This window comes from Lepisma saccharinum, chromosome 1 (assembly GCF_977018435.1).
Source record: "Lepisma saccharinum chromosome 1, izLepSacc3.1, whole genome shotgun sequence".
NCBI lineage: Eukaryota > Metazoa > Arthropoda > Insecta > Zygentoma > Lepismatidae > Lepisma > Lepisma saccharinum.
In genome coordinates, this window is record NC_139229.1 from 143,241,245 (window position 1) to 143,260,469 (window position 19,225).

At 38.8% G+C, this 19,225-nt stretch overlaps 1 protein-coding gene across 1 annotated transcript in view; it reads left to right on the forward strand.

Annotated features, from left to right (window-relative positions):
• LOC146001985 (adenylate kinase isoenzyme 5-like) overlaps positions 1-19,225 on the forward strand; it is a 98,940-nt gene that overhangs the window by 73,052 nt on the left and 6,663 nt on the right. Inside the window, exons 6-9 of the mRNA XM_083139696.1 lie at positions 10,771-11,005; positions 13,169-13,347; positions 14,864-14,977; positions 19,039-19,203. Of these exons, the coding sequence (XP_082995822.1) occupies positions 10,771-11,005; positions 13,169-13,347; positions 14,864-14,977; positions 19,039-19,203 (693 nt within the window). The remainder of the gene's footprint in view (positions 1-10,770; positions 11,006-13,168; positions 13,348-14,863; positions 14,978-19,038; positions 19,204-19,225) is intronic.

The window sequence follows — 19,225 nt, forward strand, 5'->3', positions numbered from 1 at the left end:
CGCCTTCCCTACTTTTCTAGCATCTTATCTCCACCCACTCATCTCCACTCCTCGTATCTCCTCTCCAGTCTTAGATTTCCGACTCGACTGCAGTTTCCTCCTCCTCTTTTCGTTCTTCTCTTTTTCTCTCCTTTACTCTACTCTCCGCTCCCCTCTTCTCGTCTCCTCTTCTCTCATCTCGTTTTTCTTCTCTTTTCTCTTCTTTGATCATCTCTCCTAGAATCTTTTTCCATTCTCCTCACTACATCTCCTCTCCTCGTCTATCCTCTCTTTCTTCTCTCCTCTACTTTTCGTCTTCTCCTTTCGCTTACTCTTTCTCCTGTCCTTTGTCACCTCTCGTTTTCTCTCACCTCTTTTCCTTTCTGTATATATCATCAGCGATGAAATACCAGAAAACCTATTTTTTTATTCGCGAAGGAATTTTGTCACATATTATAGTGATATTTTTAATACTTTATACAATAATACTTGTTTTTATTTCTTTTGCGTATTTTATAAATATCTATTGTGCATGTGGCAACCCTGAAATTGAGCCTAGCTCTACACGCAACCCACCAACGCCTTGTGTAAATTGGGTTGCCTAGTTTAAAATGTCGTTGTCCTAAAACTTTTGACAGACACTATACAAGGCTTTGTTGGCTGACAATAGGCTGTGTAGTAATTATACACCACAACTTCAAGGCTTGTATGTATATGAAAATAGCCCCGCATATGGTACTGATACTTGGAATAAAATAAATAGGCATGTTTCCCTTCTGTTTTTTTACTCTTTCATAATTCTTAGGCCGGATGAAGAAAACACAATTGATTAGTTACAAGGTTTATTGTAAGGGGCATATTTGTGGAAATTTAAGGTCATAAGTGCTTATTTTATTTTGCATATTTTGGTGTTTCAGGTCATAAAAATCCTATCCCTAATGATAGCCAACTAATTTTCAAGAAAGTATTCCCCCTTTATAGTCATATCCTTACCCTCTCCCCCTTATAACATTCATGGGAAAACTACAGCTGTTGGTGTCGGAGGTCTGTCCCGTACACAACTCAAACACAGCAAATTAACTTCCATTAGAGCAAAATATCAAACTAAATGTAATTGTGAGTTCAAGTTTGAGTTGTTGAACTTCAGTACGTCAATTGGACAGATATGTGGCGTTCTAGGAACCATGCTAATCGTTTCAAATTACCATGTATCTGGTTTCATGTTGGATACAAAATGGCCGTCAATTGAAAACATCTGTTAAGCACTCGAATAAGCACCCAGGTGTCCGTTCCCGATTTATTGTCTGTTCTTAGGCAAATACCGGTACCGATTTTCATGATTGTCAATAGCAGGTAGCCATTCTTATGACACGAAAGGCCTTGACCTATCAGAGAAGCGATACATTTTCGTAACACGGTGTGGGCTGTCCGTGTCGCTTGCGTCAATGCTTAATTGTGCGTTTGTACGTATTATCTGCATTAACCAATCACGCTACCTTGAAAGCCTTTTAGCCACGATTAGCAGCGTTCGTTTGCTCGTAAGTCAATAAATAACGGAACATTTGACTGCTAACTTCTATTTTTAGCAAAAGGAACAGGAGAGGATTGTGCTATACAATAATGACATAAAGTAAGAAAACAATCACAGACGAGACGGGACGAGACGAGAGGCAACTTGCAGTCGTGAATGAGGACATGGCCGTAGGCAGGAAAAAATTTCGGGGGGGGTTCATTCATAATTGTTCCCATGGGCGTCGCCAGAAATTTGAATAATAGAAATAATAACAATAATTGTACAATAATAATAATTATTATTATATTATTGTTATATCCTTGAGGGGGCTTACTCAATCCAGCAGTTGAATGAATATCCAGCACAAGTTTATTTATTTTTTTTATTTTTTTTTACGTTTCATATAGTGTGTACTGAAATCCACAATTATTATACTTCGTCTTTAAACTTTAGATACCTTCAAGAGAAAAGCTTTAAAAGTTAGATGGAAATTTTAGTCATAAACTTTTGTTGTTTGACTTTAAAATTAAATTTTTGGAATTTTGAAAAGTGTGGAACCATTTATTCTTTTTAAAAACTTAGCCTGGTGCATGGATTGTAACCTCAATCGCGAACGTAATGCGCTACAAAACTGGAGATCCTAGGTTTGAACTCCTATCAAAGGGGATTTTCGACTTTATCGGACATGGAATTTAAAAGCTGGAAAGTGAATTTTGGGACAATCTTAAGGGAATCTTCAGTCTATATTCCTTGTGACGCGGGAGCAACACTCGAAAGATGACAGCAGAAGTGATAATTGAGGGGTCGCTGGTGGGCTACGATTCTGAGAATAAATCCTGTTTCACTCAAGTTTCAGAATTCCAAATGTATGAAAATTCTAGCTCGATCGTTTCAACATTGTCTCCATGTATTTTTGTGATGCTTCGAAAAAAAAATGAAAATTTGTTACAGATTTTGGTTTCTGAACTTCCATTAATCCAACATGTCAGAAGTTTCGGGGGGGGGGGGTTTGAACCCTAGAAACCCCCCCTCTAAATACGGCCATGAATGAGGATACTCAGGGTGCAAAATCCTGAGGCGACAAGGGGGATTTCCCCCCACCAGCAACCTTGTCCTAAAAAATCGCCCACTAACTACAGGGGGCGGAGTTTTTGTTTTAACAACACAAAATAGTACTTTAGTATTATACGGACTACCTCATTTGTAGTACCTCTTTAGAGACTTTATTTTAATGCTAAGAGAACCAAACCTGGCCTACCTAACCTAACTACGAAAGCATATATTGAACAAAATCTTCAGTATTCGCTAAAATTCCGCAGTATGTGTTAACAGAAGTAAATCGAAATCGAACCAAAGGAGGTAGTCCGTATAATACTAAAGTACCGTACCCACAAAATAATCAATAACTTTGATCTCAAATTTACTTCACTAAGGTAAAACAAATCTAAAACACACATTAATCAATTAACCTGTGAATTATACAGAACATACCCTGACATTCGCTACGAGACTCGGCGGCAAGCGGCCCGGCGTCAGCGATTGTCTTTGACGGTGAACGGGTCCGCGACAGTCGCATGCTACACTCTGTTTTTTTTTTTTTTCGCTCTCCCTGCTTACGCTCTCTTTCCCTTTCTGTTGACGTCGCAGGCTGACGCTATTATAATCATTCCTTGGAAGTTGTGTTGTGTCGTGTCCGTGTGTTGAAGATTGTGGCTTAATATGGCACCACAAAAGTTTACATTACAACAAAGGATTTGTCTTGTCGAGTGTTACTTCGGAAAGAGGAACTGTGGAGAAGTGCGACGACGTTTTGCAACGAAATATCCTGGCGTTCCCGTTCTACACAGGACCACTATATTAAACCTCGTAAAAGGTTTAGAGTAACAGGGTCAGTTCTGAATAAAAGTGGAAAGAAAAACCCACGTGTACTTACTGAAGAAAAACTCGATGAGATAGGACAAAGGTTAGAACAGTCTCCTCGGAAATCTATCCGCCGCCTCTCACAAGAAACGGGTGTTTCAAAAACCACAGCATTTAGAATCGCTAGAATTCTTAAATTTGTCAGCCTGCGATTTTTATTTATGGAGAAATCTAAAAAATAAAGTATACAAAGACAATCCGCACACCATCCGTGAGTTAAAAGAGAGTATTGTACAAGAAATAGGGAGAATTACAGTAGACGAACTTGCACGTGTAAATGCCAATTTCCTTCGGAGATGCCAGGAATGTGTTTCAGCAGAGGGACATCATTTTCAACACCTTCTTTAGTCAAGGTTAGTACACAATATGAAAACTGTAATTTTAATAGCCGACTATAGCGACTGTCGTGGACCCTGTTCACCGGGAAATACAAGCGCCGATGCTCTCTCTCTCTCTCTTTCTCTTTCCCTCTCTCTTTCAAAAGATCATTAACATCTACACCAATAACAATATAAACACAATATAAGTAAAACAAGAATGTGAAACAAATATAACTATAAAATCTAATTGACTTAGATTAATATAAAGCAAAAACTAAACAAGAACTTGTGCATAATAAGTCATTTCAACTATTTTGTAATTTATTGACATCTTTAACCAGTTAGTAAAGAAATGAATTTGCTACTTTATAAATATCTGACGGGAAGCGCCGTCCCCGTTTTAACATCACAAATGCATTTGCAAATTACAATGTTTTATAGCAACAATATTCAGTTGTTGCGTTGTCATTATTCATTTTCTTCTCCTTTCCTGCATTTTCATATTGCAAAATACTAATGGTCGGTTTTTCATTGTTTGGTTAACCAATATACCTGACACTGAAAACTTCAATAAAATTCCAATTTATATAATGTTTACAACATACAATTGCGATAGTAATATATTAATACTTTCTTGAACACCGCCTGTCATACCACTGCGATGTGAAACATTTTTGTTGATTGCTTCATTCCCAAGTGACATGCGTCGCTGAGTAAAATCTCCCTAAATCAAACTCATAGTGTATAAATTATATATCTCTGTCGTCAAAATGGTAAATCTGAACTGAATGTTACGTGAAATGTTTCCATGTAAAGTAGTGTCCTCTAGAAAAGTGTTGTAAGATTTTAGAAAGCATTTACGCAGTTTATCTGTTAGCATATATGGTTAAAGAAAATGCTTTGGATGGTACCGAGACGAGATAGGTCTTCCTCCCAGTCTCCTCTCGAAGTTCGGGACATGATGAGACCAGACATGTGAACACTTGCCAAGATGAAGAGACCGAGAACGATACAAGATTTTTGTAAAAATCGAGACTTTGGTATGGTATTTGAAAAACTTATTTAAACCAAATATCAGGTGGTTATAATTAAAGTGACGGTGTTCAGAGTGGTACAGCACGGGCTGTAATGAGAGTAGCAGTCTGAAACTTCGTAGATATGCTAATGAAGCAATGCGCTCGCGAATTATGAAAAAAAAAAAAAAGTTCCAATTCTCGCCACCAGGGTAAAAAACGGCGCTGTAAGCAGTCAAAACGTGGAATTTTCCATAACTCTGACGTCAAAGTCGGTGAAATTGCCTAACCATTGTGTGAGCTCCCTGGCTGTTGTTGGTGACGCTTGTTGCTTTTTCCTTTAGTAATGTTCATGTAATTCGAATAGTGAAATTGTAGCGATATTTTATTACAAAGAGTATTGTTTTCTCCGATTTATAGTGTTTTTCCTGTAACTATACCAAATTTTGACTGCTTACAGCGCCATTTTTTACCCTGGTGGCGAGAATTGGAACATTTTTTTTTTTTCATAATTCGCGAGCGCATTGCTTCATTAGCATTTCTACGAAGTTTCAGACTGCTACTCTCATTACAGCCCGTGCTGTACCACTCTGAACACCGTCACTTTAATTATAACCACCTGGTATTTACCGTATTATGCTACTTTTTCATGTTTATCAAGCGAATATTTGTTTGATTATTTTTATATGACTGAGACATATTTGTTTGTAGTAATTACGTAATCAATCCATTAGCGCCAATTCAGGCCTCCCGGATGGCGCAGTGGTACCGTCGTTTCCTTGTAATCAAGAGGTCCTGGGTTCGGATCCCACTTTAAACTGTAGGTCCAGTCCCGATTAGCCTTACTGTGCATAAAGTGGACTTAAAACACCAAATCAATCAATCAACCATTAGCGCCAATTCAGTATAAAACTATGTATTTTTTTTCGAGAGTTCGTAGAGTCAAAACGAGGCGTCAAGCATAAAAAATATTTGACACAGTAACCTCTATGCGATGTGAAAGTAGAGTGCATCACACATAAATTTGACGTTGCGTAGAAACGAATTTTTGTTTCGTCTCCCTCTCTCTTAGCATCACGTGTTCTACCCTGCTCGAAAACCTTCGCTATTGTTGCCATATTGTCATTCCATTCCTGGACACACTCGCGCAAACATCATTGAAAACAATTGAATAGCGCTCTAGCTCGCGGTTCCCACCGTTCGGCAGGGACGGTAATGTGGCAATATAGCACGGCGTAGTGGTTGCTACTTTTATGCAGTGCATGTTCATTGGCTAGCTAGTAACTAGTGTTGCTAACTGTAATAATGAAGCACTATTTCTGTCACGGAAGGGGAAAGGCAGGTAAAGTGGCGGTGAGTTTTGTTGGATTCGAAGCACCATATTTTTATTTTATACTAAGTATTTGACCGGTTTGACGTTGTGTGCGTGTATTGCGTGTGTGTATGTAAAAGTGTGTGTTTGCTAATGAACGTTAAATTCCATAATGCCTCCAGTTCTGTCGAAGTTGAAATCAAAAACCTTGATTAGCCAAGCTCGGGAAATTCTAAGCAACGTGCACGAGTTCATGAAGGAGGAAGCCAGTGAAGGTGTTAGCATCCCAATAACTTTAATAAATACTTACTTTTACATATTTAAGGAAAATATACTTAATTTTACATATTTCAACAGGTTTAATTCACAAATTGTTCATATTTCATAATTTTGGAATTATTCAAAATAAATAAATTATGTGGCTCCAACATCATTTCAACTCTGGCTCCGGCACGTGTTCTTGTAGAAAGTGCATAGAGGAGGCTGCCATTTTGCTGCTTAATGCGATACATATTGTTTTCTGTGTTAAAATTGCCATGCTTTGATGGGTGACCAAGTTCATAGCAGGGCCGGCGGAAGGGGAGGGCGAACCGTGCCATCGCCGAGAGCGGCAAAATTTGAAGAGAAGAAAAAAATAAGCCTATTGAAAACTGTGATCGAGCGAGATATTCTTTTGCGCTGAATAGTATTGAAATAGCATAAGAAGTCTCATTATTTATTTTATATTTTGATGTTTTAGTTAGGAATATATTAATTTTCAATTTTCCGTTGCTGCGTAATGACCGGGGGGGGGGGGGGCTCGAAATAGAGCGGCATCTGCCGCCACCTCCCAGGGAGGCAAAATGACTAGCGCCGGCCCTGGTTCATAACAAAAGAAAAAGCCGCGCAGCTTATCGTCTAGTGGCAGTATATGTACTTGTTATTGTTGTGGAAGCCGGCATCCTTTGTAAATGTACAACAAAGGCAACCGACTGTCGCCGATCTCAGAGAGGAAATAATAATACTGCTTGAGGAGGAGTGTTATGGTGCAATTGTAGCGGTTTAACACGTATGTTATTATCTGCCGTTGCAGTTCCATACCAGTGTATACGGGTTTTGGGAGTGAAAAGTTAGAACGACACCAGTGCATTAATGCAATGAAAAATAATATATATATATTTTTTATTTTGTTTGAAATCACTCAAATAAGGAATCGTATGAAGAAGTCTTCTTTGCAGCATTTTTGGTAATTTTACTTATGTGTTAGTTCATATTTTGCGAATTTTTAGTCCATATGTATGTAGCTACATACAAAGTCACTTGTTAGTACATATTAATCCTAGTCCTGGTATAATGCATGACGTTTAAATCTCAACGTTAGATAGACCTGAATTCTCTAATTTTATTGTTGTACGTAACAGCTGTGCATCGGCGCACTGCAGCGATTTTTCTATCTGCTCCATTAGCAACACTGCTTCTTGAGTTGTGTCGCGCATCGCACGGCAGAAATATCTGCGCTGGACTCTATCTGAGGTGACAGGCTGTATACGTATTAAAGATGTGAAATGTAAAAATTAACAACAGCCCACTGGGTTTTCAGTAATTTGATGGGTCGACAGGCCCGTACCAAGAATTTTTTTTCATGGGGGGCCAGACCCATAGGCAAATTTTAAAAATAAATTTTCTCTCATATTATACACTGTGTGTGTGTGTGTGTTTGTGTGTGTGTATGAGGACTAGAAGTGGTAAACGTTGTAAGTGCCAAAAGCGAAAGTGTTGGGAAATCTCATCGTTCCGCACATCATCCTGTAAGAACGTGCACACTAGTGACCTGTTTACACGTCCTTTGAACTACGTAGAGGGCTACCAGCCACATTTCACGTTTACCACATTATAAAGCATGGCACATTTCACAGTTTAACGTGGAAAATGGTGTTTGAATTATTTTGGCACCTACAGCGTTTACCAATTTAGTCTTCTTTATTTTATATATATATATATATATATATATATATGTGTGTGTGTGTGTGTGTGTGTGTGTGTGTGTGTGTGTGTGTGTGTGTGTGTTTGTGTGTGAAGGGAGTTATATAGGAGAGGGTGGGTAGAGAAATTTGCTCATTTTGTTACGAACTGTTGAAGAACAGGATTTTCCAACCTATTATGTATGCAACCATGTGACAAATATTTGCAGTTGACCCTGACATATGTTTCTGTCAGAGAGCGAATAAAAAAAATATGATACGGGTAGACTACATGTGTGCATAATGCAAACAATTCAAGTGGCCTACGAAAAACAACATATGTGTGTGTGGGGTTGATAGATGAGGGTTCACACCCACTTTGCAAAGTCCCTGACTTTTCCAGGTATTTTGCATAACTGTGTAACGATAACATGTTAAAAATAAGAGTTAGGCCTACACTTCAACTTCGTAAGTTAATCAAATGAATCACGTTTGTTGAACATTTTTGAAAATAAATTAAAAATAAAATGAAAGAACCTTTTATAAGCAATATTACCCAAAAAGGAAGATTATTGGGAAGATAAAACGAAACATGTTTCCGGTTACAAATTCTGGCAAGCAAAAATCATTTAATTCCCCTGACTTTTCCAGGTTTTGAAAGCTTTTTTCCATTGACCTCAGTCCTAGCCTTGTTTTTCTGACTCTTCCAGTTGTCCACGACTTTGGAGTCAGTGCGAACCCTGTTATCTGAAGGGAACAGCTAAGATAAGTGACTTCATCCTGGCAGTGTGTCTGCTTGCGTAATATTGTTTCTATGGTGTATTTTTGTTTTTAGAATCTTATTTCGACAGTAAAAATAAATGCCAGTGACAACCAAGAAGCTATTAAATGGGTTTGCATACATGTGGGATAGAAGATGCCATTATCAACGGCTCGTAGCATCGAATTTCTTGGCCTTGATGTCTTCTGCACACTGTGAAAGTTGTCTGTTGTACGGTCACAGCACTGTGTATTTATGTTCAAGACAATTGAAAACTAAAATTGGAAATAATTCAAACACCGTTTTCCACGTTAAACTGTGAAATATGCCATGCTTTATAATGTGGTAAACGTGAAATGTGGCTGGTAGCGCTCTAAGTAGTTCAAAGGGCGTGTAAAGAGGTCACTAGTGTGCACGTTCTTACGGGCTGGTGAGCGGAACGATGCGATTTCCCAACACTTTCGCTTTTGGCACTTACAAAGTTTACCACTTTTAGTCCTTACTTACAAGTAGAAAAGAAGAGAAATTGCACTAAAACAAATTCCGGTTGACAGAATTTCGTAAATAATAATGTACTTAATTTCTTGAGTGTTTTGGACAAATGACAATATATGTTAAAAGTGCTTCAGGCAATTTTTGCCCCAAAAATCTAGCAACGATTCTGCTGTGAAGTGGATTCTCCTATTTACATAATATTAATCAACCCTAAACCATTGAGTGGCAGAATGGACATCAGTTGCAGAAAAACCCTGATGTTGGAGAAATAAAACAAAGTTTTTTATCCTTCTGCTCAGTGGTGGCGATAAGGGATCACAGACCTTGCGGTGCGGGTGAAGACCTAAATGCCCCTTATATGGTTGGTTTTGTATTGCAGTCATTGAGGAACTTTTCTTCCATAATGTAAAGAGTATAGAAAATCGCCCTCTATTCTAAATATGTGAAACATTTTTGACACTGTAATAGAAGAAACCATTCAATAATTAAGGGGTTCCTATTTGTCGAGTGTCAAACAACTGTTTTTGACTTATAAAAAGTTCAGACAATTTTAATAATGTACACAGTATTTTACAGAAAGTCCTACATACCCAGTACAATGTCTGTAGTGGCGCAAGTCTTTTTCTTCCCTTAGCAATAGCAAGTAGTGTCCGAGCTGAGGCGAAAAGGTCGGGACATGGATTAAAAGAAATGGACTGTTCCGACTAAATCGGAACGTCTGATAGCTCTTTGCATCACTGGTTATAGAACTAAAATAGCCCAATATTGCAGACTGCAAACTTCTAGAGCCTGCCTCTGTCCAGAAACAACCTATTCATTTAAGCAAGGACAAAACCGAAATTCATGCAAAATATGAAAAACCATCAACGTAAGTTTTGTAGGTTTTTATACGTTCAAATTATAATTGTTCATGGATCGAGGGGGGGTTGGCATGGACCCCTGCCCCCCCTTGGGTACGGGCCTGTGCGTCGAGTAAGTTTACCCAAGGTTATAACAGTAATCGTTTGGGAATCATATTTGTAGGTATTATTAGTTTATTATAGTTAGCATAAATTTTAATAATAATATTATATTGTGTAGATATAACTGCTTGACCTTTCCTACAAACATTTCTGGCAACGCCCATAGCTGTCATGGACGTCCGGAAGGGTGGGAAGGGGGGCCACGGCCTCCCACCTGGAAAATATATGTTCACCTAAAAATTATATATTTCACACATCATTTCATTTCAATCACGGTAATTTATGTTATTATAAATTCATTGAAGAAACATGATAATTTCAGACTGAAATAGTGTTTTTTGAGGGGCATCACTATTATGGGGAAAAATATGCCTGCTTTGCCCTCTGGTAAAAATTACATTGCTTGCCCCTCCCTGGAAAAAATCGTGCGGACGTCCATGATAGCTGTATGTATTGTTTATATAGTATTTACATTACAAAGCTCATGTGAACAAGACGAGACCACCTCGTCTTAGATTTGTCTAAGACAGATCTAACTTTTGCTCTTGTATCGCAGGTGGACGGAGAGAGAAATCCCGAGGAGGTGTACAAGGACTTCAGGGCGGCCGTGATGAGGACGCTGGGCGTGCAGGACCCGTCGGTGGGTGGGATCACGGCTGTGCCCATGGCCGTCCCACCCGTCCACAGCAAGCAGTCGGTCCAGCAGCAGCCCCCACCGTCCATGCCCATGCAACAGATGACGGGGCCTCCGAGACCGAACCAAGGACTGCCGCCCGTCATATGGGTCATAGGTATGAACCTATGTATACAAGACAACCATATTGTTGCTTTTCTACAGTCGGGACAAAATTGTGGCTGCTATACTGGTCGCATTTCCCGCTGGCGGCCTGAAACAGCGAATCAGCGGTCAGTTGAATTTTCTTCGATTGACATCGGGCATTTTCGAGTCACAAGGCACCGACCGTTTTTGACGAGCCAAATGAACGTCGGATACAGCACATATTGCCAAACGTACCGTAAAGCGAGAGAGTTCTGCGATAAGGATATCGTCAGCAATAGAAATCAACGGAGGTTTATTGTAGAACTGCACACATGGTCCTCGACAATGAAATTTCCGGAACAATCACCCACAGATCGGTATGCAACTGGCAAAAAAAGAAGTACGCTTGGCAACATTGCTTCGGGAGAGCGACTTTATTGACACCCATCGACCCACACTCCTGAAGACGATCGGGGGATAGAAAGAGCCAGAAATAGCCATGAAGGTCAGCCGCCAGCTCAAAATGCAACTAGTATAATCATTGAAATGCAATAATTTATATTCCGTTTTGACAGACGATCTAGCCAATTAACGAGGCAAGGTTGTTTTCCGGGTTAAAGTTTAACGAGAGAGAGAGAGAGAGCGCGAGAGAGAGAGAGGGAGAGGGAGAGAGAGGGGGGAGAGGGAGAGAGAGAGAAAGAGAGAGAGAGAGAGATGGGAATAGAGGGGGTGGAGAGAGACGAAAGAAGATAAGAAAGAGAACAAGTGAGAGAGGGAGAGAGATATACAAAAGCGATAAGGAAGAAAAAAGACGAACTCAGTTAAATTTTGTAGGTAAATAGTAACAAACTGATTAGTTAATTTTACGGTTACTTTTGTGAACATTCCAATAGTAATGAACAAAATTGTTATTTCGTCATATAATTTTCAAGTATAAGGGTGTACTTTCAATTTTCGTACCTCTATATTTTCATATTTAAACACATGAGTAGTGTTGCCCACGAGACGAGACTTTGGCCTGTCTCGTCTCGTGGAAATGCTGTGAAATGCTGTCTCGTCTCGAAAATATTCGTTTGTCAAAGGGACACATGATCAATCTCGTCTCGTCTCGAATTTTTAAAAGCCTGTCCCGTCTCGTCCCGTGGGCAACACCACACATGAGGATCAGTGGTCATAAATATAGACAACACAGCATGCCTGGGTGCAAAATAATCTGCGAGTTATAGGTATAGTAACACTCATACAATGGTTTTGCTGTTTGGAAACTATGAACGTTCTCTTAATGAATTAATTCATTTTAAATCCGAAAATGATGTTAGTTCTGGTGTATCACGTACAGTTTCCTCTAGAAAGGGTAGGAGGGGCAACACGCCATATACATGCATATTTAAGAGGGAAAGTGTGATAATTTTCTTTATGAATTAGACACGGGAAATCCAAAAATGAAGGTCCACCATTTAGTAGCAGGGAAAGCAATAACATGGAGTGCGGAATAGAAGAAGGAACTGAATCCAAAATTCATATAATATCATATCAGGGACGTTGGAATACAACAGTGATGGTGGATTAATGTTGGAAGTTGGCTCGTGGGGATTCACGAGATGCACACAAGAGGGAATCTGGTTTTTGGAGCTTCCAGGTTAAAGGCAGAAACGGACATGAGTTAAGCATATCTCACCAAGGACATTTTGAACTTATTATGAAAATTCACGTTCTCTTGGAAGATAGATCTAGCTGCTAGCGTAAGCAAATAGCCTGTGTAAATGTCAATATTTCGAGTTTATTTTTACAATTTGTGAAAGAAATCTGACGTGATGGAGGGAAATGGATTACGTATTCGCAATCAGCATCTTATAATTATTTTAAATCACCTCTCATTTCCAAAACAGTTCTCAACAAATTTAATTAAATCAATAATAAAGAAACTTTAAAATTATCTTATACTGTAGTTACACTTTACTGTAACTGAGTTACATTTAAAAAAGAGTAACACAACCTGAATTAATTTTTAGACAAAGCAACTGTAACTGTGGGTCAGTTACTATTTAAAGGTTATTTTTCCTGGCTGCAAAATGTGTCACATTATTTCTTTTACAACAGCTAAGAAAACCATAAGTTTTATTAACTTGCGTTATGAAGACTCTCCTAACTGTTAAATCTAATATCTTAACAACATTCCGATCTGTGTTCACAGGTGGCCCAGGAAGCAGCAAGTCGATGTTGTGCCAAAAGGTCGTGAGGCAGAACCCCGGATGGTTCCACATAAGTCTAGGCCAGCTGCTAAGGGACATCGCCGAGAACACAGACGCTCGGCAAATGAACGACGCCCAGAAGATACGGCAGAACATTTCGTCGGGAGAAATGGTGCCGCAGGTTAGTTAAGTGGTGCACTTCAAAAACAGAGAGAGACTTTTAGCCTTACGTGGTATGCAGTGCATGGAATTACTGTGTGATGTGCCTGAATATTACGTGTTTGATTGAAATTACAAGCTCTCTTATCCTTTATTATATCTGAGAAGATACAAGTGTCTTTCCGATGGCGTAGTGGTAACGTCGTCGCCTTGTAATCAAGGGGTCCCGGGTTCAATACCCGGTGGAGGCACATAGTGATTCGGATTCCACTTCAAACTGTAGGTCCAGTCCCGATTAGCCTTCTTGTGCATAAAGTGGAGTTAAAACAAAAACTCAAACTTACTTCTATGCTTCTGTTCATAACTGTAGTCAGAAGAAAAATTACCATTGCTATGGAATCATTAAGACACACACTAACATTTCTTGAATTTATCTTTCTTTTCGGAAGGCAAGTCAGGTAATGGAGAGGAAATCAAGGGACAATATAAGGCCTCTCCGATGGAGCGGTGGTAACGTCGTCGCCTTGTAATCAAGGGGTCCCAGGTTCAATACCCGGTGGAGGCACATAGTGGTCGGATTCCACTTTAAACTGTAGGTCCAGTCCCGATTAGCCTTTCTGTGAATAAAGTTGATTTTAAACAACAATTCAATAAACCAATCAATCAAGAGGCAATACGCAATGCAAGGTTGTCTTTGAGGATAGGGTGCAAGTTGTAAGTATGGACAATTACACTATGAAATTAAATGTGTTTTAAACACAATTACCTTACGTGTCCCAATGCATGAACGTGGCGTGCCAAATATCTTCTCGATATTAGTTTTGATTCCTGAGAAATATGTACTCAAGCATTGCTTAAATTCACTGCATACGTTACTGAAGTAGCAACACTCGCTGACGTCATGATGACGTCAAATGTGTGTAGGCCGCTTCAAACCTTCTACTTGTATGCTACGCTCGGATTCATTTGAGAAAGTTATGTCACTATTATTCACAAATGTTATCGTACGTAAATAAGTACTATGCTAATACTTACAGAACAACCTTCTGTTGTTGTTCCGGGTTCGATATCCGGTGGAGGCACATTGGACAGTGGTTCAGCAGATCCCTCTTTAAACTGTGGACCCAGTCCCGATTAGCCTATCTGTGCATAAAGTGGACTTTAAAACCACAATTCAATCATTCAATCAATCTTGACTACACAATGGCGTTCCCATGCAATATACGAAGTTATTTTAAGTCAAAACGCAAAAATAAATTCATATTTTTTTCCAGGTAAAAACATAGTGTAGAATATAAATGAAACTCAGAGACCAAGTAAGTCAGTGAAAGTGATCATTTTGTATCACCGTCTCTAAAAGTTCGCTTTCCATTTTTACTGATTTCCCTTTACAGCTATGAGGAAACATATTCACTTCCTCATAACCCTTTTCGATGCTAATATGTTGCAGTTTCTTTATGTATCCTTAATACTTTTTTATGTTTTTCAAGCTTAGATTGGTTATTTTTAATTTATTAATAGAGCTATATTTTTTCCAGAACTACGTCCTTCAGCTGGTAGAAGATCACATGGTTGCCAACTCGAACGCAGAAGGAATTATTATCGACGGATTTCCACGGGATTTGCAACAAGTTAAGAGCTTTGAAAATAAGGTATGTTCACTCAGATTTCTAGTGTAATTTTCGCGTAGGTATGTAATTTTGTTATTTTTCATTCATAAACCATGTGTCAAATTCTTTTTAAAAAATACCTCTAGCTTCGAAATCGAACAAGACAATTGTTCAATCCTGATAGATCAAGTAAGAATTCTTTCTCTAGGGTATATTAAAAAATATTCTATATTATGTTGAAGGTATGCTAAATGTTTCTACTACAGTAAAAACTACATATCCCGGAACCTCTATAAGAAGGAAACCTGTAAATACGGGGGAAAAAAGTCCACAGAACGGACCGATTTTATACCTGAAAATGACCTGCTTAAGGCAGAAACCTCCTTAACGCGGAAATGGAACACCATTTAAAGACCAACGAGATTATTCTCAGTAAGACGGAAATTTCTTCCTTTATATTTTTCGCTCGCAAGAAAACAATGCAATACTGTAAGTGGAACACGCCTCTGTTGCCACTTGCTTATCGGTAACATTGTCGATATGAAAGAATGCGCTACAATACTCATAGCTGTTACGATGCCGTTTCTCTTTCATCTCTTATTCTCTTTCTCCACCTTTCTTTGTCTATTTCTCCTCTGTTCGTTCGTCATCTTTCTATTTTTCTTGTTATCTCTCTTTGTTTCTTGCTTTTTTTCTTCACTTTTATCTCAATCTTTCTTCACCTCTCTAATTCCATCTTTAAATCTTTCTCTTTCCCTCTATGCAAATCGCACTACGACGCCAGGGGTCCCGGGTTCGAAAAGATACATAAGTACGTACTGTATGTTCTTACAATACTGTAAAAAGTGTACCAACATGTTGTGTAGTTACATAATTGTAATCTCTGCTATGCTTATTGCGACTGTATCGCATTTTTATTCATGTACGTACATGCATTAGTACTCTACATTATAAGTAATGCGAAATGTAAATCTGTCTTTCCATTATTTCCTGCAGTGCTCTATACTGTATTTAAAGTCAACCCTGTATAAGAAGGAAAACTGTTAAGACGGAAAATTTGCTCGGAACCATCATGTTCCGGGATAGACAGGTTTTACTGTATAATATACCGTGCGTCCATTTCGATCTGCAGCCGAGAGATCGGGAGAAGCGTGGCGGGCGGCGCTGACGGAGATGCCGACATTCGCGGCCTGTAATGCCCGCTTATTTTTATAGACATATGCAGACATTTATATAAATATTGCAAAACGAGCACTAACCTGTGTTATAACACGCAAAAGTTCTTCTGTAATTCATCCAAGTTCTGCTCTTATATACACAAATAAATACGCTATAGAAACGATGTTAAGAGCCACAGATAATAAAGCATTTTAATCATAGTGTTGACCAGTAACGTCCTGTTTAAGTTTATATCCTTGAAAGAGTTTTGTGGCCATGGGAATCGTTTGGAGGTTTCGAATGTCCAACACTGTATCAGGATTACACTGCAGACGAAACCGATAAAAGTGAATGGTTTTCGTGAGCTTCCTTGCAATCCGAAATATCCGAGCTCGAGTTTTTTGTTCCTTCGCGACTAGATGAAGACAGAGTTGTAAATATAGTGGCGAGCAATGTAAACCAAGAGCGTGTTAATTTCGTACTGTGCGCAAGAGTGTTATTCTTGGTTACTTGCAGTTACTTGTTTGTGTTATTGTAGTGTGTATGTGTGACGTGTCAGTGAGACGATTGGAATGCCAGCCGCAAGATTCACGTTAGAACAAAGATTTTTTTATGTATGACACGTACGTGAAAACAAACTCGTGTCGAGACGTGTGTAGGTAATTTGTACAGAAATTCCCATGCGTTTCAACTCCACACAGAGATACGGTTAGACATCTTGTCCTTAAATTACGAGAAACTGTATCGTTAAATTTTAAAACACCTAAGCAAAAACGACGGATTCTAACCGAAGCAAAACTCGATGATATTGGTGCAGCGTTAGAACGTTCTCCAAACAAACCTCTACGCCGTGTTTCACAAGAGGTGGGCGTGTCAAAATCATCGGCACATACAGTCACTAAGCTACTAAAATTAAAACCATACTCTTATAACACAGGTTAGTGCTCGTTTTGCAATATTTATATAAATGTCTGCGTATGTCCATAAAAATAAGCGGGCATTTCAGGCCGCAAATGTCGGCATCTCCGTCAGCGCCGCCCGCCACGCTTCTCCCGATCTCTCGGCTGCAGATCGAAATGGACGCACGGTAATAACCTACTATCAAGTGTTGATATATTTTCTTCCATTAGAAGAAATTCCAAATAATACTCAATACTATTTAGCTTCTTTTGTGTTATTTGATATTTTTTATTTTTGTTCCTTTCATTGTTGACGATTTTTGCGTAAAATGGTAATTTGTGCCATATCTGAATTTTTCTCAATAAATGAATAAGTATAATATACTATGTATGTAAGCATTGAACGTCGAATTCATACTTGAAACAAGTATCGTGTTTAACTGTAACTTCATAGTACAAAACACGATATTTAATTTTTTAGCACACTGCAAGATGGCAAAACTGAATCTTGTCAATGAGTGCTGATCATTTTGGAGAATGTTCAAGTCAATACACTTGTGTATGCAGCATTAATAACTAGGGAAAAACTGCAGTATTTTAACTGCGGCGTATGTAGTTAACACTAAGTAAATGCAGACATATCCTTCGATAATAAGTTATACTCGTATTTGGTCACACATTTCACTACATTCTTAACGAAATGTTCTTATGTGGCAAAGTTGAGTAAGATATTTGATGGATTCAGTTTGAATTTTTGACACTAGGGATATATTTAGTTCGGTTCATGATTAGTGTTTTTCATCTTTGTTATGATACTCCTCTGTCACGAATGTTGCACTTTTCAATAAAATGTATTGTGAATAGTGGTGTTTCCTCGTAAAGGTGGATGTGACTTATTTTTTAAGTGTCCAGTATTATATAAGATCTTTTCATAAATTTCGTTAGCCAGACATGGGTTCATCGAATCAAAAGCACTCCAGAAATTTTGCCAAATTATTTACAAATATTGATCAATGTTCTACCAACTAATGTGATGCAAAAACTTGTTCGGTGCAACAAAAAATTTTGAAAAAATACGTACAAGTATTTGACATCTTACGGAGATTTCAGACCGAAGTGTCATTCGACACGTGTGGCTTGAGGATTTCACTAATCGAACGCAGGCTTCTTTTGCCTATCATGCAGCTACGGCTGTGATACGTTGCTGTTGATTGGCTCATTTCCAAGCGACGTATGTCGCATGTCGCTTCGATCTAAAAAGTCTCTTCCTGTCACCATATCGACTAAAGCTATGGCGAAGAACGTCTTAATGGACTAACAATGCACGATAACTTACAGAACACAGGAGATGTGTTAAATACGTTAAAAACATCTTAGACCTTAGAAAGGATGTTGATTGATTTGGTGTATTTTACTTCGATTTTCTTCCACTTTTGGCTAATCGCGAAGATGGTGATGAGTGTTGATGTGATGAAATTGATGAAGGGACACACAGAACGAACACTCATGCACAAGCCCTGATTCGAATTCGAGACCCCTGGCGTCGTACGTAGCGCGATGTGTTAACCACTCCACCACGAAAACCGGCTATAAGGTGTGTAAAGGATAACCCTTAGTATTTTATGGATAAAGTAGTCACAATTGACATATATAGCGACAGGTACAGTGGAATCCACGAGTATTACCGTGCAAATTGTCCATGACTATTTTCATTAATTTTTCTCTCACATCCTATGTGTTTTTAAGCGATGGATTTATATGTATGCTGGTGCAGAAGTTGTCAACAGCTTGTTTTGAATTTTCTTTTTATTCTTGAAGCTCTCATTGGGTCAAATAATGTGCACGAACATGGTGATGGACAATTTGCACGGTAATACTCATGGATCCCACTGTACATCTAAAGTTATTCCAGTACTTTTTTCCCATAATAATTTCAAAACACGCTTTCCTCTACACGTGACCATAAATTCATGCATGTTGCTCTTAAATTTGCCTATTTGACTAATAAATCTCCTTATACAAGTTCACTTTTATTAAAAAATTTAGTTCCATCAGCGGCCGCCGGTGGTGTTGTTGGATTGCTCGAAGCTTCAGCTGGGACGAGGTAGGCTAGACGACAGTGTCGCCGCCTTTCGAAGACGTCTCGAACTCTTCCGCGAGATGACGCTACCGATGCTCAAGACAATGGACCAAGAAAACAGGTTGACGATAGTAAGTGCACTGAATTACAATT